The 27,842-nt window shown below is 46.4% G+C and overlaps 2 protein-coding genes across 2 annotated transcripts in view; one reads left to right on the top strand and one right to left on the bottom strand.

Moving 5' to 3' along the window:
* IL11 (interleukin 11) overlaps positions 1-1,621 on the top strand; it is a 33,106-nt gene extending 31,485 nt beyond the window's left edge. Inside the window, exons 9-10 of the mRNA XM_084807770.1 lie at positions 882-1,040; positions 1,457-1,621. Coding sequence (XP_084663896.1) covers positions 882-1,040; positions 1,457-1,621 — 324 coding nt within the window. The remainder of the gene's footprint in view (positions 1-881; positions 1,041-1,456) is intronic.
* Positions 1,622-6,529: 4,908 nt separating this feature from the next.
* LOC146342106 (germ cell-specific gene 1-like protein) lies at positions 6,530-17,786 on the bottom strand. The gene is made up of 5 exons (XM_084805648.1): positions 17,477-17,786; positions 12,676-12,726; positions 11,187-11,339; positions 9,815-9,926; positions 6,530-8,925 (listed from the first exon to the last, which is right to left on the bottom strand). The coding sequence occupies exons 1-5, from the start codon at positions 17,784-17,786 to the stop codon at positions 8,577-8,579; spliced, it is 975 nt and encodes a 324-aa protein (XP_084661774.1). The 3' UTR covers positions 6,530-8,576.
* Positions 17,787-27,842: the final 10,056 nt, after the last annotated feature.

Here is a 27,842-nt window from a genome sequence, read left to right as displayed (position 1 = left end):
GAATACTGACTTCCCAGAGCTACTGTAACTGCTTGCCCAACGTAGGAGGCGGTGATGATTCTAGACCCCTCAGAGTAGCTCTGGTTTTCCCTTCCTTTGGTGGGTCTGACTTTCTGCCATTTGGGTGGCTCCAGTTTCCCCACACTTGGCAGCCTTAGGTGACTCTCATTTTCCCTGTGTAACCATTTACAGAGGGGTAGCCATGTTAGTCTATTGCAGCAAAAACATCAAAGGGTCTTATGCTGGGATCTTAACACATTTATTCCAGCACAAGCTTTTGTGGACTATAGCCCACTTCATCAGATAAATGGGGTATTAGCGAGAGTTTCAGGTTATATACAGTACATATGTGGGGGCGGGGGGAGTGGTGTGGAATTATAAACAGTACTGTGAAGGGCTACTGTTAATAATGTGATTGTCACTGTCACTACTTTCTGCATTTAATTTCCTTCTGACCTCACTGTTTACAATTCCAACCCCTGCCCCCAACATTTGTAGTGTAAATATATACCTGAAACTCTTGATAACATTTCATGTATCCGATGAAGTGGGCTGTTCTCCACAAAAGCTTATGCCAGAATAAATTTGTTTGTCTTCAAGGTGCCACAAGACTCTTTATGATGTTCCCTATGGTGCCTTCAACTTCTTTTTGGCAACTCTTCTTTAACTGAGCTGCCTCTGCTTTCCCCACAGTAGCTGTAGCTACTCACAGTCCCCCCATGATGCACCCAGTTTTCCTGTGCAGACAGAGATAGGGGAGAGACATCTGCCAGCATATCACTTCAGGGATATGCAGACCAGGCAGCCTTTGTGACCTGCTTCCTCCCTTGGTTCTTCTCCGTATTCCCGCTCTCCATCTACAATTCTCCTCTCTTCTGCAGGTCTCTGGGGGTCTGGCCCGGCTCAGCTCTGACTTGCAGTGCTACCAACGCCACTTCGAATGGCTGCGGAAGGCGGCACCACTGCTGCGGCCCATGGAGCACGACATCGGCACGGTGCACAACCGTCTCGAACGCCTCCTCAAACGACTGGAGCACCTGGTAAGGCTTCGAGAAAAAGGAGCAGAACTTGAATGGTACAGAACATGCAGTGTTGGACTAGATGGCCTGCAAGAAGGGTGAGCAGAAAGTAGATTTCCAGATGTTCTGGGCTTCAGTTCCCAGTAATCCTGTCCATTGGCAATGCTGGCAGGGGCTTCTGGGAGCTGAAGTCCCAAGCATTTGGAGATCTACCTTCTGCCCACCCCTGACCTACAAGGCTCCTTCCAACTCTGATTCTATCATAGAAACAGGGAGAGACTAGTATGGCAGGAGCAGGGCTAACCTGGAACCCCAGTTCTTTCTCCAGGAGATCAAACTACTTTATTTTATTTGTTTATTTCATTTCTATACCACCCAATAGCCAGAGCTCTCTGGGCAGTTCACAAAAAAACTCACCCACATTCCTTTCTCCCCAGATGACCAAGCTCAGCCTCTCACGGCCCAACGACCCTGTGCCGACCCTCCCAGCCCACGGCACCCACTGGTCTGCGGTTCAAGCAGGACATGCCATCGTCCACTCGTTTCACCTTTATTTAGACTGGGCAGCCCGTGTGCTAGTTCTGATTCGGAACAAGCTGTGAACAGCAGAACAACAGAGCCACCATGGGTATTTTGGGAAACCTCCACACGGACTTGGAACACTTGGATGCTGCTTCAGCAATACCCGTGGAGGGGGGCGTAAGGAAATCTGTGAGACGCAGCACCACTGCATTCCTCCTCTCGGGGATGCTGCTGGGTGGGCAAGACGAAGCGCTCGGCCCACCCACAACATCCCTACACCCGGGCCTGGGGGTGGGGGGACAGTATGGGATGAGAACTGGCTTCTTTCGCTCTCAGAAGGACCATCGCCTCTCCTCATTCTCCCTACAGGCTTGGGAAGATGGTTGGGGAGAGGCTGTTTTTCCTTCTTCCAAAGACATGTTCACCCTCTCCTGCTGTCAGCTGATGGAAACTGGAAGACATACATTGATCTGTGTCACATATAGGGGAGCTCTCAGTGGTGTGTGGCACGTTGGAATCCTGCCTTGTAAAGGTCAGTAATGGGGGACAAAGTGCACAGTCACCTTGGCCACCATTACTGATCTCTCCCTGTAATGCATGCAATGGGAGCGGGGGCGAGGGGGCAGGGAGCTATGCCCAATTGGTGCCTCTAGCTAGCTGAGCAGAGGCTCAAGAACGTGTCCCAGAATCCTCCAGGAGGTTCAGGAGGTTTGTGGCATATGGACGGATGTTGGGAAAAGATTCCTTTGAAGATAGGACATGTAGCTCTTTCCATGGTGGCTAGGCCTTCTAGTCCAGGCATGGAGTGGGCAGACTTCAGTCTTGTGGAATCTACTTCATTTTTTAATTAGAGCCCCAAGAGCCTCCAATCAGAGCCTTTTACAAAAGACATACACCTAGAGTCAAAGAATTCTGAGCCCAGGAGTTTCTTTCTGATTACCAATGCTGAGCTGAGCTCACATTCCTTCCACACCAAGTTCCATGATTTCTTTATTTCAGCAGTATAATTTGGGGTGGGAATACTCATTTTCTTGTTAAACAGCTGGGAGTCAGAAATCCTTGCTGATCTACTGCCAGTCATCCAGAGATCTACCACTAGATCCTGGTCTTCCTTCTGCCCACCTCTGTTCTTGACCCACAAGCCTGATTTCAGGAACAGCCCCAGCCTGTTTCTTCCCCTATCCATATGCAGAAAGTCCAGTACAAGCCAAAGCTGTGGCCACAATCCAGCACAGAATTAGTGGTCTTCAATATGCCTCATAGAGCATGTGCAGGATTGGAGCTTGTGTGGGTACATAGCTTTTTGATCAACTAAAAGAGGTCCCCCTGCCCCAAATTAATTGGGAGACACAGGGTTGCATTTCTTTAAAAAAGTTTACAGTTTTGAAGATAAGATAACCAATGAAAACCATATGGTGGCAGGCACCATCTTAGAAGTGGCGCACACACACACCACACGCACAGAGGAAGAAGTTTGTCTCTTCTAAGCCGGTGCCCAATGTGATACCCATATGCAGCCTTCCTCAACTCGGTGCCCTCCCAATGTGTTGGACTACAGATCCCATCATCATCCCTGGAGATGATGGGAATGGTATTCCAAGACATCTGGAGGGCAGCAGGCTGGGGAAGGCTGCCTCGTCTAAAGCAAAGGATATGTGTTTTCATCAAAAATATTCTGTTGTTCATTTGTACATTTATGCAGATTTCATCAGTGAATTAGCCATATAATTGATTGAAACTCCAGAGGGTTTCAGATTTCAGACAAACTTTTAAGGGAGCTTTCAGATGTTTAGGGCATCTTTTCTTAGAGAGATTGTAGAAGATTGTAGTCACCGAGATTTTCCTTTGGTTTAACAACATGCAACACACACACACACACACATATCTTGATGTTGTTAAAAAAGAATTTGGGAAGTTAGAAAGTTGAGTCTATAAAATAATTTTTATGCCCCTGAAACTTTACAGCTCAAGACAAATTCTTGCTTACCTTTACCAGCAGCGTCCCCTGCTGGATCATGTTGATTGTGTCAGGCTAGCCAACTTTGAAAAGCTGGCGTGGGATACGAAAAGGACCAAATAATTTGATTTCAAATTCAAAAGAGTTTTAGAATAACGAAGAATATTGACCTCAGCTGTTAGAATGTTTATCCCACTATGCTGAATCTTGGCCAAACAGTTCCATACAATGCACAGATTAAAAACAGGACCAGTACCTTCCACTCTAGATATCAGTGTCTAGCTGAAAAATGTTGATTTTTTTTTTACAGAGTTCACCCCATACTTAATACTCTTTAATGTAGGGGTAGGCAACCTGCGGTCATCCAGATGTTGCTGGACTCCCAAGTCCCTTTAGCCATCATGTAGAGTCAGGGATGATGGGAGTTGTAGTCCAATATATGGACAACCACGGAGTCCCCACCCCTGTGTTAACGGCTGTAGTTAACTCCCCTCCTCCATTTCACATATTTATCATGAACACTTATCACTCCTGGGTATTTATAAAACCATTAGGTTTCTTTCTTGTAAGTTATTTTTTTATTTATCTGTTCCAAGTCTGGATTGTTTTATTAATTATTATTTGTGGTTATTATTATTGTTATTATTATTATTATTATTTTATTAATGTTATTTTATTTTGAGCGTCTTCCAAGTATTTATTGACCAGCTTCTCTTTTTCTCTCTCTTCTTTTTTGTAAGAAAAAAAAGATTTAAAAATATGGAGGGAAAATTACATTTGAAATAAAAAATAATAATTTAAAGGATCCAAATGAAAGAGCCGTGTCTTTATGTGGGAGGAAAATAGCATCATCCTACTATTTAAAAATATGATTGAATAATACAAAATAATATTATTCAGTTAAATGGCCAGCCAACAGCACTGGCCTGACCTGCCACTCTGAAGCTGCAAGGCACTGAGGGAGCTGTGTGTGTGTGTGTGTGTGTGTGTGTGTGGGCAGGGGGGATGTCTAAAAGCGAAGTGTCCAGCTATAAAGCTCTAGTTCAGGAGTGTTGAATATATTTCAGCCTGAGGACCAAATTCCATTTTGGAGAAACTTCTGGGGGCTGCGTTCCAGGGGTGGGCAAGGCCAAAGGCAAAAAGGGCAAGGCCAAAATACCCCAACCCCCAGCATATTGTAACTTAAAGCTCTTGCTGCCATAACTAAGCCTTAAGAGAGGCATTTCCATCTTTTAGAATAGGGGGAAACGCTTCATAAAGCTGGAAACTATCAAACAATGGTGGTTGGGGGGAAAGGAGGTGGGGCCAAGGAAAAAGGGTTGGAGCTCTCTAGGGAACTCCAGAGGGCTGGAGTTGGCCCCTGGGCCTGAGGTCTTACACTGCTGCTATAGTGCTTTACCCGCTGTGCCACCAGCACTCTTTCTCCACCACAATCCTGGTAGACTGAACTCGGGGCTTCGAGGGCCCCCTCTTAAGCACCCCGTCAGCTGACTCAAGGACCAATCCATGTCTACCAGGCCCTATAAAGCCTTGGTCTCAGCGCTATGTCCTCAGTCTAAGCAATTTGTCCATGGTGGGAGGATGCTGCCTCTGCCCTTTTTTTCTTTTTTTAGCACTGCCTAGCTTTGACTACACATTGCTCCTCCTCATCCTCTTATGTCGTCTTGGATCGTGAACCCTCTTTGACCCCTGTGAGTTTTATTTGCTTCTTAGGAACTTGACCCTTGCCTATTTGGGGCCATGCACCTGCTCTTCTGGTCTGCTTGATCCCAGAACCTGACTACCTGGAGCCTGACCGTCAATGAAACCTGACAGGCTGCCAGCCATCTTAACACGTGTGCTGTCACTAGGGTTGCCTGGTCTAGGCTGAGATTGAGAAGCTTCCTCTGCCTTTAAGATTTGGATAGAAGAGCCAATTTCACTAGTGGAAGCCTTTCCCATCATAGAAAAGCCACATCTACTGGGACTTAACTTACTATGCAATTCTTCAAGTGTTCTCAGGGTCTGGTCATGGTCACCTTGTCTTGGCTGCCATGTTTTGTGCAGTTTTGTGCAGGGTGTAAAATACATGGGAACTCCTTTAAAAAAAAACCACACAGGAAAATACCTTTGCATTTTCTCACACACAGTAACCATCTTTTTAGTTCTTTCCATGTCCAGTCCCCAGTATCACATTACTCTTTCAGAGATCTCAGGCCAAGGTCTTCTGCAGGCCCTTTTAGCTGGAGATGCTAGGGGTTGAATGTCGTACCTTCTGCACACAATACATGTACTCTACCACTGAGTTAAGGCAGCTCTGGAATTCTGGCGCACCTCCTCTTACTAGATCTTAAGGCAGGAGCGTTGAACCTCAAGCCTGTGGGCCAAATCTGGCCTGCCTGGGGCCCCAGTCCAGTCCTCCAGGGTTCCCCAGAAGGCCTGCCCTCTTCCCTAGCCCCGCCCCCTTTCCCCCAAAAAACCCTTTCCAGGCTTTTGCCCATTCCCTCCCACCCCCACTCTATAAGGCTGAAATACCTCTCTTACAGCTTCATTACCAACAGGAAGAGCATCAAGCTATATGTTGGCATTCTGGGCCCCACCCCCTCTTGCCTTCAGCCCCACCCACCACTGGAATATGGCCCCCAAGAGCTTCTCCAAAACTGAATTTGGCCCACAGGCTGAAATAGGTTCAACACCCTTGTCTTAAGGGATCCTGGACTGGATTCTGACATCAGTGACAGTTGTCGTTCCCCGTGGCAAATTAGGAATCTGCTATGTCCGTGGTAGGTGCTATGGCCATGGTAGGGAACGTGTGGCCCTCCAGACGTTGTTGGGAGTACAACTCCCATCAGCCCTAGCGGGAGATGATGGGAGTTGCAGTCCAACAACACCCAAAGGGCTACACGGTCCCTGTCCCATGCTATGAGGTTGAGACCCCTAAGCCTTCTGCCCACCTTTATGTCTGTTGGGCCTGGAAAACATGAGCAGTTTAGCCAGCCTGTTCAGTTACTCTCCCCTCGTCCTTATGAAATAAAGCAAACTGATACTGATTAATTCTTTAATTCCTTTAATCAACCCGAAATTAAGAACTCTTGAGCTTCCCCATTCCGTGCAGATGGGAAAAATTACACAAAGCAAAAGCAGATGAGATAAAGCAGACAGCTGCAGATGAGCTTGCAGGGGGGGTGTTGGGCGGCAGTGCTGATGGGGCCAAGGCTAGACTGGCAGGAGGAGTCTCAGGGCCATGAAAAGGAAAGGAAACATTTAAGGTTCAATGTCAGGTTGAAATGGATCATGTCAATCCTTGGGAAAATTGGGAAGAGTTATACCTCCTCCACTATGCAAATAACCATGGTTGTACATAACATATATATATATCTTGGCCTCACTCACAGGATGGGGGAAGAGGGTACTAAATTTAGTTAGGGTACTTCCACAATAGATAGATGGATTTTAGTGCACACGTACTCCAAGCTGCCCTGATGACTAGAAAAGTCTGACAACAGGACATCGTATTAACAGGACATCTTATTTTGAGTCACTATTGCTCAAAATCCTCCTCATTGCGGCAAAAGCAAGCCAAGACATGAAACATGCAACAGAAGGCAGAGGTGTGGAAGTTCCCCCTTCACACAAGTTGAACCAGCCTCTGCTTGGGAGAAGGGGCAGAAGTAGGATTTGCTGTGGCAGGCAGGAACATGTGATGGAACTGAGGCATGTGGGAATTTCCCCTTCACACACTTGCACTATCCGCAGACTGAAGGAGGGGAGTTTTTACAGTGGCAGCTAGAAATATACCTAATTTTGTGAGATGCAAGCTGCGTCTACTAGGAATCTTATTTACAGACCAGTCCTATGCAGGATTTACTGAGAAGTCCTGCTGAGTTCAGTGGAGCTTGCTTACTCCCAAGTAAATGCACACAGTATTGCAGCCTTACAGAAATGGATATTTACAGTTCCCTGTCATGTATCAACTGATGTTGGATAAGCAGGGTGTTCTGCTGCAATAGGTTGAGCAGCAGCAAACTGAAGGATGTCTATGGGTATCCAACAACATAAATGGCTGCAACATCTAAATAACAAGGACGAACATTTGTCACAGTGGCTGTTTCCAGGGAGCCACAACCTTTGATACAATTGAGACAAATGAGGCAGAAAAGGGCCTGAAGAATGAAAGGATCCACAACAGGACTGCACACTGCAGTGCACAATCCAAGGGGTAGAATCATGGAATCATAGGTTTGGAAGGGGCCTACAAGACCATCGAGTCCAACCCCCTGCTCAGTGCAGGAAGCCTGATTCCCAGCAGTCTTCCATCCAAGTACTAATCAGGGCTGATCCTGCTTAGCTTCTGAGATCACCATCATAGTATACGATTTAATGATTCTTTGCTGTTTGACTGGCAAGTACCAGGGACAGGGCCTTTTCAGTGGTAGCTCCACATCTTTGGAAAGCTCCCTCCAGGGAAATATGCATACAACAGCCTTTCCCCAACCTGGTGCCCTCCAGATGGACTATAACACCCATTGTCCTCAGCCATCACGGCTATTCATTACTGGTCCAGGACACAATCCACCAGGACGTTCTTGTGTGCGGGCCTCCCTGAAATGAATAACAGCTGCGCAAGTGCACAATAATGTTCTTGCGCAGCTCCCATTTATTTCATTGCTAGTAGACTGAGCCCCGCAGGCCAGATCTGCCCATCTCCTGCAGTCACCCAAAATCCACCATTCGAGGTGGCTGCCTCCCTTTGCCTCACAGTAAGGCTGTTGCTGCTGGGGCACATTCAGCCTCCATGATGTTAGCAACCCTCAGAATAATGCTGCCTGCAAGTAACAGTTTGGGCTGCTTGTGTGATCTGGGATGGCGCAGATCCATAGGTCCAATGCCATCCTTTAAATCTGCAGAGCTATTGCAGGGTCCTCGAAGAACCAACATTTCTGTGGGTTGTGAAATGGCCACCGAGTATTTAAACAGAGGCGGGAAGGAAGCATATTTGTGGGGGGCAAAGAGTCAGGTAGGTGAGGGAGTGAACAGAACAGACAGACAAGAAGGGACATGAAGGAGGAAAGGCTCCTTGTCCACCCACCGTCCTCTCTCTAACACACTTCCCCATCATCCTCATCACCGGCATCCCCACTGTAACCTCCCGCGAGCCCAGCATAGCCCCCTGCATAGGCCTTCTGTCCCACACTGGGAACCATGGGGCCCGGCAGGCTAGGGGAGAAGTCTAGCGAGTCACTAACACTGAAGATGTATTTATCCCACAGGAAACGTTCGAGGTTGGGGTCCACAGCAGGCGAGCCAGAGCCTCTGGTGCTCCCTATTGACGCCATGTGCTTCTCGCAAATCTGCCGACGGTATTTGAACTCCAGGATGGTCTTGGTGTAGGTGTTCAGGGTCAGCACAGAGGCCGACATGCACAGCGTGAAAGACAGCCAGGCCATGCTGTGAAGGAGAAGATCAGGGATGGGGTGGAAAGTGGGAGAGGTACAGGACTCAGGTTCATCCTTCCATTGCTTCATCTAGCCCGTCTTCTCTCAGGACTGGCACCACTCCCTCCTACCATTTATCCAGGGATGTTGCTAGGCCTGGGCTCATGGAGCCCTGTCCTCAAATCTATTTACTAGGTCCCCACATCTATTCCACAGGGCCCTGAGTATCCCTTGGTGCCAACAGAAGGGTTTTTTTCTACTTAATTGCCATGTATGGTGCAATTTTCAAGGGGGATTGCAGCTGGGGAGGGAATCCCAAACTGGTATTCCTGGCTTGTTGCTCTCCTAACAAGCCAGAATCTTGAACAAGGCTTTGTTCTTGGTTTGTGATTCTTGGCTTGTTTGGGAACAGAAAGTCAGGAATCTCAGTCTGAACATAACACCTAGCTTTTGCTTCCTTTCAAAAGCAAAAGCTTTTTGTCGACTTTCTGCTTAGTTAATCTGTTCCTGCTGGCAGAAGGATCCAAGTGGGAGTGTTTTTGGCAGTGGGGATCATCAACAGGCTGATTGTAAACAATAAGCTAGAATTCACAACAATCCTGGCTTATTGTTACATGAGCTCTGCTGTCAGGACTGAACAAGGAACACAGGTTGTTACAGATCAAAATCTAATCCTCTTTATCACAGAAATCCACTGTTCACACATCTATAACGTCTTCCCTCATCGTATAATTCCTCTCTTCCACCCACGTCCATCCTTCCATCTCGTCTTCCCTCCTTTCCACTTCCCTTCCCATATCCCCTCTTTCCCACTGTCCTTATCTGGCCCATAGAGACACAAGGCAAGATGGCGAACTCTAAAATGGAAAGGCCCACACAGCCCCCCTGCCTCCAAGACTCACCCAAAGGACCATCCATAATACCATGTCTGAGGTCTCCAGTCCTTTGGTCCTAGGTTCACAGCCACCTGAAAGACGGTCATGTACATCATATGGGCAACCATGCCCAAGAGCCCTGTTGGGAAGGGGAGGTCAGTAACATACATTTCAAAGTATACCCAGCCACAGTGCTCCTACATCCTAGGACTGAACTCCAGAGCCACCATACCACTTTCTGGAGACTGAGCTAGATGGGAAATGAGCCACTCTGGTCAACAGAAAGCAAGTTTGGCTGAATTAGGAGACTGAGATCCAAGAAGTCTAAAGGGTCTAACTTTCTATTTCCAAAACTCCAGGCAGAAGCAGGTCAAAGCCCAAGTGGACAAGCACACAAATGCCCAGTTTATACATTCAACTGAATTCAGTGCTAAAGCTCTTCATTTCATTTATTCATTCATTACATCTGTATACCACCCAATACCACCATTGACTACAAGCTTTTCTGCATGAGGCTGTTAATCACTGCATCTACCTTTGGTTTTGTTGCAGAATTGAGATCTGAGCTCTACATGAAGAGCTTTTCCTTTCCTGCTTTTCTGCTACATAACCTCTAGGTGGAGCTGGAGTATAGCAGAATAGTGCAAACACACAAGTAGAACTAGGGCATTCAGAAATAATACCACATTTTTCCCGTTCTAATAAAAAACCTGGGAAAGTGCTTGAAAAAACAGAAGTGAAACTGGAGGATCATGACATCATCTAAAGAGCCTGGAAAGTGCCCATGTTTTTTAAGTATGCATTTTGCAAACGAGTATCACAACTCGAGAATGTGCAAGCTTTGCCCTCAAAATCCGCTCATGTTCATTTTCCAAGGTGCGAACAGGGCAAGTTCTGGTCTTAAACAAACAGAAACGAAATTCTCATCCATCTTTAAGATCCACCAACCAGAGACAGATGCATAATGGCATTTTATGCAGGCTACTGTACACTTAGAATTAAGGACCAGGGTATATCTGCACATGAGCTCAGCACAAGAACTCTTTTTCATTACTAGAACTGCACCTTTCACACACAAAGATTCATTCCTGGTTTCCCCCCAAGCTTTCTTCGATAGAGCAGCCTAATTAAGGGGGAAGGGGAAGCCTTTAGTTGTTGCTATTGTTAAACCATCAGGAGTCCAAAACCCTTGCTGCTCTACTGCAAATCACCAAGATCGACCAGCAGATTCTGACCTACATTCTACCCATCCCTCAGATAAGTGATGGAGATGCAGGAACCAGGCAATGAAATACATGAGTAATGGGCATTGTGCCCATTCAGGGTTGTATCTGGATAACTATTGGGCAGGGTGGGTGATGCCGGTGGGGTGGGAGTGGGGCAGCATAGACTGAGATACCTGAGAGAACAGTGATCACAGCAGCAAAAGCATTGATCTTGAGTCCATCAATGAAGTTGGCATAGTAGACAGCATCCAGACACATCAACAAGAATCCCACAGTCAACAGGATGATGTAAAGGAATTCTGAGGCAACAGACAGCCAGAGCACCCCTGGGGGGAAAAACATGGTGGAGGGCACATGGTAAGCCACTGATGTATCAACTATGGGAACCACAGAGTTTTAGACAGTCGAGTTTTAAAATTTGTAAAGGTTTAACAGCCTTTTAAAACATGCTGATACCCACTGCACACCTTTGGAATGGATTGAGCTACACATTAAATCTATCACTTATCTATGTATCACCATCCATCCTTCCATCCACAGACAAATTTGTGTATCATGCAGTACGATACAGGAAAGGCTGGACCAAGAGATCAAGGAGCGTTAGGATAACTCAAGCAGAATTCCCACCTTCACAAAACGAGAATTTCCAATATTCCTTGGTGTGGGAGAGCCATGACAGTTCAAACGTTACGAAACCACTTCTCACTGTATATAGGATTCCCCCTGTCCCCTTGGGGAGAGACCACAGGTCAGCAGTGGAGTGCCGGCTTTGCATGAAGAAAGTCCTGCATTCAATCCTCAGCATCAGTTTAAAAATATTTTGCAGGGCCAGGCCAACCATTACACGGGGTGAGGTGGCTGTGTCAGACAGCAGGTGCTGGGAGGCAGGGAGCAGCAGCATAAAGTCCTGGGGCAGAGCTGTGTGTGCCCTGTGCCCTGCCCTGTGGCCCCTGAGCCAGTCTGTTGCCTGCAGATGCAGGGAGGAGGCCGTCCCATCACCATCCCACGATTAAACTGCCAGCCTGGACAGCTTTTGTACACAGAATGGGAAGGGAGCACCATCTTTTCCTTTGCCTCAGGCAGCAAAAGGTCTTTGGCTGGCAGGGCAGGAAAGACCCCTGCTTGTGACCGTGAAGAATTGCTTTCAATTGTACTGCTAGATTAGGGGTACAGAGCCTCTTTCAGCTTGAGGGCTGAATTCCATTTGGAAAAGCTCTTGGGGGCTGCCCTCCAGTGGGGGGTGGGGGCTGAAGACAAAAGGGGTGGGGCCAAAGACAACAGGAGCGGGGCCAAACACTCAAAAAGTGCCAATATATTTTAACTTAAAGGTCTTACTGCCAATAGTGAAGCCTTAGGAGAGGCATTTCAACCTTTAAGAAGAGGGGGAAAACTGCACAAAAGCTGGGAAACCACCAAATGATGGCTGGTTGAGGGGAAGGGAGTGTGACTAGGGGAAGGGGGAGTGGCAATATGGGGAACGCCGGAGGGCTGGAATGGGAACCCCGGAGGCCCTGAGGTTTTGCACTCATGTACCAGATAATACTCAGCTAGATGGACCAATGGTCTGTCTTAGTATAAAGCAGCTTTATGTATTCAATCAGCTTGCATCCATTTTGCATGTAAAAAAAATTGGCCTGCTGCTTCGCCCTTCCAAATTCTCACCTTTTTCCGAGTCTGGGGGCAGCTCAATGAAACTCCGGCACTTCTCCTTTGCTGCAGTTGGAACAACAGGAGAAGACAGTATTAGTTTAGCCAAAGCTAAACCATGACTTATTTCCAACTTTTGTCAAGATCCCACCAACCATCCCACCCCAGTGAATGGGAACTTTCCATCCCTACTGTCCACCCAGCCTTGAAATGTGGTTGCCTCTGAAGTGGCAGACACCCACTTTCATTTGAGAAGGGTACACCCCCAGAACTTGCAGGGGATGAGTAGGACAGAGGCAACAACATATGGAGTGACCTAACATTAGGAGTGGAAATCCATGAGACATTGGACAACATGAACAAAAGAAGCAGATATAGCATGTGATCCAAGAGGTGCATCCCATAATCCCTTACAAAGAAAAGGTGTGGACCACAATCAAAAGGCCCTACTCTGAATCCCCGGCAACCCACACATCATAGCTTGGAGCCCGGTCCCCTTTCTGATCTCATATGAGGAGATCACTACCTATGAATGACTACTTTGGACCCAAGTTGTTTAGGAATTTAAAAGCTCTCCAGAATATGGCCTGATTCACACATTATCCCAGTGACATGGGCTGCTGCTAAAGCACCCATTGCTGATGCCCCGTCTGATTTGGGGTGGGGGTGGCCTGGTTGGATCTAATGCCATTAAAATTTCCCACAGTGCCTTGGAGCAACCCTACGTTACTCCTTTCTCTTCCCTCCCCATTCCTTTTTCCTTGTGTGTCATTTGTTTTTAGATTGCAAGCTTGCAGGCAGGAACTGTCTTGTTTTACTGATTTTATGTAAGCTGTTCTGGGAGCCATTTTGGCTGAAGAGCAGGATAAAAATACTTCCAACAGTAAATAAATAAAATAAAAATGGCAGCCAGACCCAGCCACTGGTGCTGTCTGAAGCACTGTTACTCATCTCCGCATAAGCCCACTGGCCTGGGGCCCGCCCATGGAGGACGGGCCCCAGCAGGGGGCATTTTGCCCAAGGCCCCCCTCGAACCCCAGCTGCTGAGAGAGACCCTGGACTGCATATGAACCAAACTGTGCTACATGGTGCAGACTGACTCTAATCATGCCAGGGAAACCCCGTATTGGTGGTGGTATTTCCTGGTGGGGTTAGAATGGCCCACAAACCAGAACCACACAAGTGCTGTTTCACACCAGGAGCTAACCATGCCACAGGGATAACATGAGAATTGAGTAGGAATGTCGCAGGGACCCATCCAGGGGGTGGAGCTCGCTGAGCTTTCATCAGCTCGGACCCCTGGACTTCAGCTTGTTTCCCCACGAGCTGCCTGATTCAACCTGCATTGAATCAGGCCAGTTTGTGGATTTTCTGTTACCTTTATTATTTGTATAAATAGAAATTTGCATAAATTGCAGCCGAAACTAATTACACAAATTGCAGCTACAATTTGTGCACATTTCTATTCACACATTTTTTAAAAAACGGAAAAGTTCCCAGATTTTGGGAAACACCCTATGGCGCAGCCCTCAAATGGAAGCCAAGTCAGGTGCTCCGTGGGAGTCTGTCGAGCCCCAAAAGGGTTGGATTTCACAGCAACAGACATCCCTAGAATTGGACCTATACATTTCCTTGAGTGCTTCCAGATGAGGCTTTTATCACACTATTGCCCTGCTGCGTTCTAGAGGTGGGGTGGTGGTGTAGAATCATAGAATAGTAGGGTTGGAAGGGGCCTACAAGACCATCAAGTCCAACCCCCTGCTCAATGCAGGAATCCAAGTCAGAGCATCCCTGGCAGATGGCTGTCCAGCCTCATCTTGAATGCCTCCAGTGTGGGAGAGCCCACCACCTCCCTAGGCCATTGGTTCCATTGTCGTATTGCCCTAACAGTCAAGAAGTTTTTCCTGATGTTCAGCCAGAATCTGGCTTCCTATAACTTGAGCCCATGATTCCATGTCCTGCACTCTGGGATGATCGAAAAGAGATCCTGACCTTCCTCTCTATGACCACCTTTCAAGTACTTGAAGAGCACTATCATATCTCCCCTCAGTCTTCTCTTCTCAAGGCTAGAGATGTAGGCATCATCGTCTTCCACTTGTAACCCTCCCATGTTTTCCCACCACTTGTTCCACTTTTTTTCTTACCAAAGAAAACCCATTAAGGAAGAAAAGATGGAATAGCTGCACAATGCCTTCTAATGGTTAGCGCTAGGAACCCTCCGTCTGGAACCACCCCTTGTCTCCCCTTTCACACAGGTACCTTGATCGCACCAGCAACCTGCACATGCTCATTGACCATTAGCCCCAAAGGTTCCCTAATTCCACTCTATTATCTGTGCCCCAAGCATTTTGACTGCAACTGAAAATATCCTTTCTCCATGCAATCTGTCAAGCTGTGGTCTAGGGCCAGCCCTGCCATTAGGCCAGGGATGGGGAACTTGTGGCCCTCCTGATTATTTGGCCTACAACTCCCATCAGCCCTAGCCAGCATAGTCAGTAGTGAGGGATTTGTAGGCCAAAATGTCTGAAGGAACACAAGTTGCCTGCCCCTGCATTGGGCAGAGTGGGTCAGCAGCCTCAGGTGACAAAGTTCTGAATGTTATTAAACTGTTTTGAGTGCCAAACAGTCACTTAATTCACTTGCAGAACAAGAAGGAAGTTGGCCCTGTTGTCTTTGCCTCTTCCAAATTCCTCCTCAAGATCCTGCTTCTAAAACTACCTCAGGGCCACTTGACACAACATGGAGACCACATGTAGGCTGCTTTTAAATTGCTCCACATGAGTGCTTGTCATCATGTGACGAGGCCCTTGTTGCTGGCAGCAGCTCACTATATGGATTGGGAACTTTCCACCACACCTCAGCAAGAGGCTGCTGCAGTATGAGGAAAACACCCAATTCACACGGTAATGAGCTCATGAACAGGGTGCAAGTGGAGCTCTTTACATTGGCTCTACCATGTCAAGGAGACCCACAAGAGGTGCAGGCAGACATTTTTATTTCAGACACCTGGAAGAGGCAGGGACAACAGTTATCAAAGAACTTGTAAATAACTGTTGAAGAACGGAACAATAAACAGACTTTGGCTTTCTTCACACAGTGCTTTTATGCTTTCATCCTGCGATGGAGATTGCTCCCTCACGGAAGTTTGCGGGCTCTTTACATGACGCAGTGATCATTCAAGGCGTCTCCTGCACTAATGCCATGTGTTCCATTTTTAAATAGATTGCAGATAATGAGCTATCAAATTACAATCCCCCCCCTTGTGTTCCGCTTCGGTTTCCTCCATGAGAAGAGTAAAAGCAGCAAGAAGAGGAGTGAGATCAATGAAAGATAATGGAAGCCTCAGATACAGGGAGAAGGAGGGGGAAAGGGGAGGGGGGAAAGGAAGCACATGAAAGAAAAAGGGAGTCCTTGTGATCCTGCATTTAAAACGGAAGCAGAAAGCCCCGTTTTAAATGCAGGATTTTAGGCTGGTGTAGAGGTTTATCATATTAACCACTCATCCCAATAACAAGTAAATAATAACTAACAATAAATCCTAGTGAAAAGTCTCTTTTTCTATGTCCTCCTTTTCTCTCTCACTCTGTTCTGACTACCCCTTTATTCCCTCACAAACTATCCTTCTAACTGCCTTGGAATGCTCCTGTCAATTGCATGCAACAGCGTTGTTGTTGTTGTTGTTGTTGTTGTTGTTGTTATCACTCCCTCTAATACTGAACTGAGATGGTGAGTGCCAACAGCCAAATTTGGGCCCCTGAGATACAAGACGGAGCTAACAGCACACTTAGGATAACTAAAAAAAAGACGTCTGGGGGAGGGGGGAATTAAGGGGGCAGAACAATGCCAAACTACCCCAGTGAGGATTGTGCATGCTCATGGCCACAGAACACTGAGGACTGGATACAGATTTAGGGGCATACAATAACCCCTCCCCCCACAGCTGCCCCTCCAGCCCCCTGAAAATGCTACACAGAGGGTCAGAGTTTGCTGCTGAATGTAGTGAGCTATGGTGCAAGGGAGAGGGGATGGTGGGGAAGGATCTCTGAAAATCAGGTGGAGGAACCTTCTGTGAGTGGAACTCTTTCCACTCACAGGAGGCAGAATCTAGATTCAACCCTGCATCTTGGGGGTGGAGTATGGAAAACGGAGGATGGTGTGGAATAGAACATCCTGGAAGACAACATGGCTGGCTGGCTGGAACCCTGAACAGGAACATTCCACATGGCAACTTTTTATAGTATATTATATGTTTATCCCAGCCTTCCTCCAAAGAGTTTAGGATGGCTTACAAGTTTCTTCCAACCCCCAACCACCACTCTGCCCCAAATTTATTCTCACAACAATCCTGTGAGATAGATTAGGCTAAGAGAGAATCACTGGACGGCCCAAGGGTCCCCAGTGAGCTTCCTAGCCGAGTGGGCATTTGAACCTGGGCCTCCCCAATCCATCTCGCACTCTAACCACTATACCACACTGGCTGTCACCACGCTTGCCGATCGTACAGTGCTATCCATGGGCACTTTACAAAGAATGAGAGGGCAGGTCTTTGACCAGAGGGATTTACAAAGGACACAGCAGAGTAAGGAAAGAAAAATGGAGGCAGAGGTGAAAAGGTGGTTGGGAAGTTATTACACTTACATGTGGGGGCTGTGGCATGCATCCCCTGGCACATTCACATACCCATTGCCAGCCCCCTAACCTGCTTCCTCCATTCCTTTCTCATCTATCTCAGTGCCCACTGAGTGGGGGCCTAGCATTTATCACCATCACCATAGTCATGGCATCAACTGCTCTGAGATGTGCACCCATTTTGTACCTCCATGATGTTCCTCACATGACAGCCAGAAGCCTGTGTGGAAATATCGAAAGGCATACTTATCTTCGCCTGTCTCCCAGATATATTGGACCACGTGGGGATCCATGGTCACGTTCCCATCCATTGTCTCATTGCTGTTGACAGGGACACAGTTCCCTTTCTTGACAGCCGAGAGGCAGGGGGGCTTCACCACCTTATGGGTCCCTTCACACCAATAGCTGGTGCAGAACGCCGACACAGAAAAGCAGAGGGCAAGAGAGTTGAGGCCCAAAGAGAGCATCGAGCGAGACTTCCGGCTCAGTTTAATCATCATCTCAGTTTTCAGAAATATGTGAGGATCTGCTGATTTTGCTGCTTGAAGCCAAACCTAGGTGTTCAAATCCACCCTGCTTTCCAGAAAATGGTGTTCTACTGGATAATTCTGATGTTTCCTTGTTTTAATGGATAGGAGACCATTTGAAACAAACCTCCATTTGCAAAGAATAAGAAAACCGGCTCCCTTATGATCATGATTTTCTCCTCATTAATATGTGGTGGACCATCCATTAAATATGCCCACTGTAAAGCAATAACCCACAAAATGGAAATTGGCTCAGAAACTAAACTCAGCTGGGGGGTTCTGTTCTTATTAGGGACTAGTTACTTGCAAGGGGTCCTCTGGCATCAGAGTCCTCCAGGAAACACCTGGGCTTAGGGCCAGAGGGAGGAGAATGTTTGGAAGTTCTCTGGGAAAGAAGGTGAACCAATGGTCTAGGAGCCACGGCTCTCTAGATTATGAGTGAAGGTTTGTGGACAGAGTAATTATTGGCAGGCAAGGTAGGTTGTGCTGAATGCTTTTAAGAGATCTTTAAATCTCTGTCTAATTACCAACCTTTTCCCCTTTCACTACTCTATTACTAAGAAAAAAATCAGTCATTGTCTTGTTAAAAAAGCAGTTATAGGCCATTTGCCCAGATTAAGCAATATTTCTAATTAAAATCTTAATGCCTTTAAGATTTGAAAAGAGCAGTGTGGAGTTTAAAGGAGATGCAAAAAAAAGTATTTTAGAATCCCCATGGAATTGCAGATCAGTTCAGACTTACAAAGCCTCTTTTGAAGAGGTGGAGGGGTTCCCCCCAACACTGTGCCTTCCCCAGCACCCCCCCCATTCAACAGCTGTATTCTGAATCCTGCACAGATGCCCTCGGAAATATGAAGAGTGGAAACAGTTCCAAAGAGCAAAAATCTCCCCCGTAGGATTAGGAGATCAGTTTAAGAAATGTGGATGGCAGAATTCTTTCACAATTCAGAGTAATTGTGTAGGCAACTCAAAACTTTGCCATGAAGTATCAAATAGTTTGTGGCTTGCTGGTTCTGCCCTTTTTCTGCTAAGATGAAAGGCTTCCCAAGCTTCCAAAGGCCTCCCCCACCTTCCAAATTCTACCATGCACAACCCTGGTGAGCAACTAGTTTTGGGGGGGAAGACACTCTGAGAACAGAGAAAGGGGTAGAGGGCCAAACTTAGAACCCCTATTCTTCAAAGCAACAGGCTAGCAACAAGTCCTGTTGTGGCTAACACTTCTCATATCACACCCCTCTTTTGCCTCTAGACTAGCAATCTGGGGGCCAGGTAATACCCCACAATGGTGGCATTCAGACTTTGGTCATCAGGCCTACAATTGGTGATCCTTTATAATTCAATCTTCTGTCACCCACAATGCTTGTTCCCTGTGGTGGAGAGACAAAATTGAGACGTCTTGATTCTGCACACTCTAAAAACCACCTGCCACCCTCTGAAATTTCCCTCAGTTTTCATTCATACAATTTTGTCACTCCTGTCTGGGTTGGGTTTTTTTCTTCTAGCTTTCCAATTACATTAGAAACTGCTTTCAGATTCAGCCTGCCTGCACAGGGTTATTATTCCTTTGTCCCCTACGCCACACAGCTGTGTCCCTTTTGGGATCAGATGGCTTAGAATTCTGTTTGTTTGTCCTCCTTTAAGAATTATATCCTAATCCACTTTCCCCCTGGCATGAAGGAATCCAATCTCTTCCTTTCTGTCCTGAATCCATTGCCGCTTCCCTTCAAAAATCGCCCCCGGTTGTCTCCCACAAGTCGCAGGTTTTTTTTTTAAAGAAGTATGCACCTTGCCACATGGAATCTCTTCAGCGTCTTGAGATCTGCCAAGTCAAACAGCTGCCCTGAAAGGAATAACAAAAACCAAAGTTTGTGCGAAGCTGAAGAATAATCGTGTTTAAAAAGAGAGAGTGAGAGAGCAGGCAATAGAGGACATGTTCTTTCTGGAGGTATTTTTCTTTGTCAAAGTGGTCCAGTGGTTCTCAACCCCAGAAAAGCAGCAATTGGTATGACACAAACTGGACAGGCCTTTTGGTCTGCCACTTGAGGGAGCTGAAAGAGCCAATCCTGAAAAGCGTCCAAAATGTCATCCATTAACAACAGAAGCTGTCAATGTGGCTTTGAGGCTCTTGCTCGATGGCAGATCACCTAATCCTGTTCCAAATGACCCAATTAAGTATGATGTTCTGGAACTTTTGATTCTCTTTCTTCCAGGAATGAGTTTGCCCAACAGAAGGCTGCTCAAGAAGACTTCACAAACGTGTCACAGGTGTCGTCCTGAGTCCCTCAGTTGATCTGATGGATGGAGACCAACCCCAAAACACGATGTCGACCCAAATGTGGACCACCAGTGAACAGATGGGCTGCTGGAGGTCTATCCCCAGTGCAGGACTGGTACTGAGCAGATGCCATTCCAAAAGAGTGAAGGGAGGACCCTTCAGGAGGGAGAGGCAAAGAAAAGTGCCGCTCCCAAGAGTTCAACATACGCACCGTCAAACTGTTCCCCAGCCGCTGCACAGCAGGAAGAATTAAGAGGTTTTCTCCAGCTGGCTGGGCTGAGTGGAGAGGTGGCATAAGCGGTGTGATAAATGAGCAGGCAGCAGAGAGCTCCGGCACCCTCTGGTGCGGCACAGTCCCTGGGGGATAGAAATCAGGCGGGGAAGTGCAGCAGCCGCTGATTAAAAATCCTCTTCATTAGTGCCAAGGGGGTACCGGTGCCAAGTGCTGAGGATTAGCATCTAATAAAGGGGAGAGAAGCGGAAGGGTTGGGAGAGCTTCACTGAGCCACAGAGTCTCCCTGTTGCAATTAGCTGGCTCCCAGGGGAGGATGAGAAATTGGCTGTAGAGATGAGGGAACAGCTGGGGTCAGAGGCGATGGAGTGGACGGAGAAAGAGGATGACAGGGAGGCAAGAGGGGTTGGAAAAGAGAGAGAGAGAGAGCTGAGAGAAGTGGGTAGATAGAAAAGCAAATTGTATGGAGATGTAAGGATAATGGGAGATTGGTCAATAACTGGCGGGAGACATGCATGTTAATGGGTGGATTGATCGATGCCCCAGATAGATCATTATCTCGGAAATGAGAGCTTTCCCTGAAACCTGGATCTTCAGCATTTGGGGGTCGAACATTTCTTAATTGTGGACAGATATTCAGATGGTGCCAAAGTAACGTGGTTATTGACAATGTCTACAAGTTGCACATATTCACAAGCATGTCCCCTTTTGTGAATTTGTTTTTCAATGTCCTTCCCACCACGACCTCGCCCCTGCACAAACAAAACATTTTATTTATATGAAAGCTGAGGTGCTGGGAAGCATGCATATATAGAGAAGGATGGATGGATGGGCCAACATGGAGAAAGAATTTATCTAGGGTTGTGGTAGATATGAGCATATAGAGGGTAGATTGACTGATGGATAATTATGTCTGTCCAGACAGGGAAGAGGGAAATTCTTTTGGTGATACATTTGGTACATTTGTAATTTTTTTCTTTTTCTATGCACTTTTTCTGAGCATCAACATTGCTTTATGTGTGGCTCCATCTCCCTTGCACATCAACCTCCCTTCCACACATACACAATCCTGGTTCACCCCTGCCCCAATTTCACAGTCTTTATCTCTCGGGATTAACTTCCAGCTGGCAATAAGGAGATTTTTGTGTGTGTCCCTTTCATGAAGATCAACATGTTAGAGAATCAAACCACTTTCACCAAAGCCAGCACGGACTGGACTTAAACACAGCAAAGTAATTAGAACAGAGACGATCTAACTGGATGGGCTGGAAGCCAGAACTCCTGGCTTCTAAAAAAAAGTGGGGAGGGGAATACGACTGTGGGGCGACCAGATTACAACAGGAAGACAAACTGGGGGCATCTAGATTCAGTGGGGAGAAGAGTCTAGTCACAGAATTAGAGGGGCCAAGAGTAAGATGCAATGGAGGACAGTGGTAGAAGAGGGAATTTCACTGGCTACAGCTTTTCACCTCTTAGTGCAACTGAAAGGGGGAAAGCTACACCTCCAGCACAGGAACTTGCTATATACACACCCAGACTACTGATCCATCTATTGTCAGCACTGACTGGTGGCAGCTCTCCAGGGTTCCAGGCAGGAGTCTCTCCCAGCCCTACTTGGAGATGCCCTGGAGGGATTGAACCTGGGACCTTCTCCATGCAAAGCAGCTGCTCTGCCACTCAGCTGCAGCCTCTACCTCCGTAATTCCCTCCTTTACACATCTGGTAAAAGCACAAGATCCTCTGATCCATTTACTGGGAGTCAGGACTCCTGGAGAAAGGGTTGGCTAGTGTTTGAAACCCCCTCTCCTTCTAGAGAGCATGGAAGAGTTGGAGTTATCTGGTGGCTTAATCCTGTCTCATTATCACAGAAAAGGCCACCTTATTATAAGCACCATTGTCTGGTGTCATTGTGACTTATGAATCATACACTCATAGAGTTGGAAGGGATCTCAAAAGGCATCTAGTCTAACCTACTGCTGATGCAGGAAATCCACTAGTTTAGTATCTCTGAGAGGTGGCCACCCAGCCTTCAAAACCAAGAATCCGCCATCTTCTGAGGCTGTTTCACAGCTGAACGGCTCATACCCTCAGGACTTTCTTCCTAGTGTTTTGTCAAAAAGCTCTTTCTTGTCATTTGAACTCATTGGTTCAGGAACTACCCTCTGGAGCAGACTTTCCTTACCTGGCTGGAGATGATAGGAATTGTAGGAACTGAACACATCCAAAGGGCACCAGGTTGGGGAAGGCTGCTTCAGAGCAAACAGAAAACACATTTGCGCCACCATCTATGCGGCAACCCCACATTGCTTTTTAAAGCACCTCTTCTCCAGGCCAGACACACCCAACTCAATATGGGTCATACTAATTTTTCACTGCTCAGACCCTTTTGGGAACAATCTGCCCCTGAAGCTTGAACGGGGTTGGGTGGGGATGTAGCTTGGCCAACAAGGGCAAACAGTTTTGGGAGCATGGCCTACGTGATGGAAAACGCCCATTGAGTGACCCACATTTGCCACATGGTGGTGGCTGCAAAAGCCACTTCAGCCCCACCCCTTTGGAAGTCACAGTTAACAATAGTCACTAATAAACTATTAAAAGGACATTGCAGTGCAGGGGGATATGTGTGTATGTGTTTGGGGAAAGGGAATCAAGCAGCTGTTCATGTAAGGATCTTTGCTTGCCATTGAAATGCAGCTGTCTCTGGGGTGGTAATAATGTGGTTGTTTTTATGGATTCCTCATACTTTTTTTTTTTTAAGTTTAAACAAGCACAAATAGCCCATCTCTCAGGAAATCACATTCACTCTGCATAATCTAAAAATCAGCTCAGCTCCAGACCAAGGATTGAGGCTTCATTTTTTCTGAGCATGTGCAAAGGATTTGTGAGAAGTCAAAACCAAGCTCCCACAGGCATGTCAGAGTCAGCCAGGAGGAAGGCTTCCAGGAAGGTTTCTGGCCCTGCTCCTGTGCCTTTGTTGTTGTTGTTCAGTCGTGTCCGACTCTTCGTGACTCCATGGACCATAGCACGCCAGGCCTTCCTGTCCTGCGCTCTCTCCTGGAGCGTGCTCAAATTCATATTCATTGCATTTAACCACAGACTAATCCTGCAGAAATTTAGCACGGTGATGCTTTTCCAGGCATGATGATACAATAGTGGGGAAACCTTAACCTTCAGCAGCTAAATTCCCATTTTTCAGGCTGTTGTTAAATGTATAAATAACAAACTATCAACCTTCCTCCAAAGCAGGATAAAGCATCACTTTTTGGAAAGCAAACATTCAACCTAAGTGAATAGCCGGGAACAGAGGGGGAGATCCAGTGTGGTATCATGATTAGAGCAACTTTTCCTGACCTGGTGCCTTCCAGATATGTTGGAATGCAACTCCCATCATTCCCAACCAGCATGCTGATTGGGAATCATGAGCATTTGCAGTCAAATCCATCTGGAAGGCACCAGGTCGGGGAAGGCTGCATTAGAGTGTCACAGTAGGGTTGTGGAGACACAGCTTCAAATCCCCACACAGCCGTGAAGCTCACTGGGTAACCAGTTACCATCTCTCAGCCTAAACTACCTAACAGGATTGTTGTGAGGAAAAGATGGGGTGGAAAGAACCACAATACGCTGCCTTGAGCTCCTTGAAGGAAAAGAAACAAAATAAATACATCACTCGTGAACCCCCTCTCCCCCTTAAATTTGGAATTCACTGGAAAACCACGAATAAGGCTGCTTTGTAAAAAGGATGTGTCTTCTCAGTCATATAGTAAGGTTCCAGAGTTCTCCCACTTCATATACATACAGATATACATACAGATATATGCACAGACACACATACATACACATATAGACTAGTGAACAGACCCAGCTTCGCACAAGTGAGAATAACCCTTACATTGATACAGTGAGGGCTGCAAAGTTACGTATGCAGCTGTCAGAGTTGGTGCTCGCCCTGTCTGATGGAAGCCATGCATGCTGGCACCCCTAGGCATGGTCCCTGCCATGGCTCAGCCCTGTGGCCTCTTAAGGGAGGGGCCTGCCCACTCCATTCCCCTGAGGGGGTCTGCCCCACAGCAGGGGGCAGGCGTATAACTGTGTCTCTTGCCAACTAATCTCTGCTGGCTTCAAACTGGATGCACTGCAAAGCTGCGTGCTGGTTAGTGAAGACAGACTTCACAGTTCATAGTGGCTGAAGATGTTACTGCAGGCTTCAACAGCATGGACACAGTTACATTAGTTAAAATTAATTATTGTGTTTTAGGGTGCAAGCCTATGCATATTTAGGCAGAGAAAAGGCCTACAACTCACAGCATGCCCCAGCCTGCATTGCTGGCTGGGGCATGTTGGGAGTTGTAGGTCTTTTCTCTGTCTAAACATGCATAGGATTGCACCCTTAAAAACAAAATAATCCCGAAGGGCACAGCCCTAAGGTCCCCTTAGTAAGCACACCAAGTTTCAGATGTCTAAGTTTCACAGACTTGGAGCTGTGGCAGACAGACACACATACATACATACAAACATACATACATTCGCACCACCACCAGTGTGTCTGTTGTCTACATTTGGAGGGGCTTCCAGAGAAGCCCCTTTAGATTGGAACCCTGAGAGTTGGCAGCGCTTGGGGGGAGTGATGCATTGACATACAATGGCCAATAGATCGGGGATGATGGGAGCTGTCAACACTTCTGCAGGGCACCAGGTTAGGGGAAGGCTGACCTAGATCCTAACTGCTTCCCCCAGGATCAGAAACTGCAATAATCCAAGGCCCTAACTGCTTCTCGTGGGCCCTCCCATAAACAGCCCTTTTTGTCAGTGATGATGGCTGAAGTAACGCAAGCGAAGCACTTTGTTGAAGGCTGAACCTAGCACTTTATTAAGGATGGTTTCTTGTTCAATGAGGCTGTTCGGGCTGTGCGTGGGAGTACTTCTTTTCAAAGATATCCTTTAAAACTTCTCCTGGTTTCTACACCAGTAACCTACGAGGCCCACCACCCACAAACATGTAGGGTTGCACATTAAATAGCCAACAGCCACTATTTACACATATCCATTCAATTACAGGTTCACAGATGCGAAGTTGTCCACTGTCTAAAACAGAGAAATAAGTCCTTTTTTTTTTTTTAAGAGGAAAGAATCAGAAATTTGACCGGTTTATAACTGCCCAGAAGGCTATACTACTCCTATCCCTTATTTTGTCCCTGGTTGTTAATGCCATGTTCTCTGAGCTCTCCAAACCACTTTTGAAGAGTTTTCCTATATGAGGCATTTGTTGTGCACTTGTCATTCCCTACGCAGTTGTTTACAGTTGTTTACAGGTGTTTTAGATGACATCGTGACCCCCCAGTTTCACTTCTGTTTCTAAACAGCACTTTCTGCGGGGGGGTTTAGAACAGGAAAAATGGGGTATTATTTCTGATGGCGAAAGAAAGCCTGATTTCCTCTTATTTGTGGTATTCTGCTATACCACAGTGCCACCTAGAAGCCATGTAGCAGAAAAGCAGGAAAGGAAATGTTCCTCATGTAGTGCTCGAACCTCAATTCTGTGATGAAAGTGAAAGTAGATGCAGCTGATTAACAGAAAAGCCCTAGCTAAAAGATAATCCCAAAACAGGAGGCGAGCTAGCAGAACCTGAACCCACAACCTTTTCTTTGTGAGTGCAAGGGACAGTGAGCCAATCAGAATCTGCTGTGTGAAAGAGAAGAGTAGAGGAATCAAAGAAAAGGAGGCACCTGGAGGCTTGTGTGGATGGAAGTCATCACGCCTCCTAGAGGGTGGGGTAAGAAAATGCAGGGGAGCCCTTGGAAATGTCAGCTCTTTCCCTGCAGTGTTAAAGAAGCATAGCGCACGCGCACACACACCAATGTCCAAAATGGAGGGTTGTTTTTCTGTTTTGTTTTTCAGCGAATGACTTTTGACAACGTAGCCATAAGTGAGATGGCAGCAAGAAGCCACGAGGGCGATGCAATGCGGGGAGCACCCATATTTTTCCGATGGCTATCAGGGTGGCAAGGTGTGTGTTCACGGAGAAGGTGTTCAGTGGTGGAATCGGAACCTGAGGGAAAGGACATATTTTGAAGTGAACCATTCTTTGGGCACAGATACCAACAGACCCCCGTGGCATCTTTTTCCCTTAATTTTTACTTTAAGGGTTGAGTCCAGGCACCAGAAACAGGTTTAGGAACTGCACTCATTTGGGTCTCTCAAATACAATAAAAAGAGAAAGAAAAGTGTGGGGTCCCCTTTCTTAACAATAGAGACCGCACACTTTTCTTTCTCTTTTGATTATTTATTTTAGGGTGCAATCCTATGCATGTTTAGACAGAAAAAAAAGTCCTACAACTCCCAGCATTCCTCAGCCAGTTGTAGGACTTTTTTTTTTTTTTGGCTAAACATACATAGGAGTACAACCTTAGCAAACCTTAAAAATATACAAATACCAAAGAATTTGACAAGTACATATAATCATAATTTAATAATTACAATAAATATCATAGATATTTAAAGGAAATGTGATCTCTGTCCTGTCCTTCAACAGACAAGATTTTTATATTGTTTTAATAATTATGTTAAAATTAGGAGTAACATTGCTGCATTTTGACACTTGCTGAGTCATGAATGGATTTTACCAAGCAGAAATGTTTGTTTACAGATGGTTGCTTTTGTTCAAGGTAGTTTACTGTTTAATACTTAGATTTTAATTTTGTTGATATTTTGTTATGACTACTAGCAAACTGAACTATATACAATCACACAGTTACTAATAACTTTAAAAGTAGAATACCTATTTTATTTATAATAAGTATTTTTATTCTGCCCCTTCAATTATATTCCCAGGGAACTTTACAAAAAAGAATAAATTAATTAAAATGGAAATACAAACAAAGCTAATTAGCTAAGAGATACAAAATCATAAAAGGAGCATAAAACAATCAGCAGGATTACAATTGAATCTAAAAGCCTTGGGGAAATAAAAAAAGTCTTTGCCTGGTGCCAAAAGGACAATAAGCCAGGCAAAACTGGGGGTGCCACCACTGAGAAGGCCTCTCTCCGCTAGCCACCTGCCTTTCCTCAAATTGCAGGCCACCCAGAGAAGCCCCTCCACTGAAGATCTTAATGAACGGGCAGGTACATATGGAGAGAGGTAGTCCTTCAGGTGCTCTGGTTTGAAGCCATGAGGGGCTTTAAACGTCAACAATAGCATTTTGAAGCAGGCCCAGAAACAGAAAAGAAGCCAGTACAGTTGGCAGAGCATAGTGTAATTTGACCATAACACCCATTCTTGGGTAGTTAGCAGCCTCATTCTGCACTAACTGCTGTTTCCGAACAATCTTCAAAGGCAACTCAACATACAGCACGTTACAGTAGTCTAACATGGAGGTTTACAGAGCATGGATAACTGAGGCCAGGCAATCTCTGTCCAGGTAGGGTTGCAGCTAGACTTTGTGCCACAGAAGCGCTTCTACATTGCCTGTCGTGGCATTACTTGATAGTAAACATTGTCCTGTTGAAGAAGTACATTTCTGA

The sequence above is a fragment of the Heloderma suspectum genome, chromosome 6 (assembly GCF_057233095.1).
Source record: "Heloderma suspectum isolate Gila_16-S chromosome 6, 16-S_ref, whole genome shotgun sequence".
Taxonomy (NCBI): domain Eukaryota; kingdom Metazoa; phylum Chordata; class Lepidosauria; order Squamata; family Helodermatidae; genus Heloderma; species Heloderma suspectum.
Note: the sequence above shows the minus strand (reverse complement) of the source record. Positions and strands in the feature narration are given on the sequence as shown.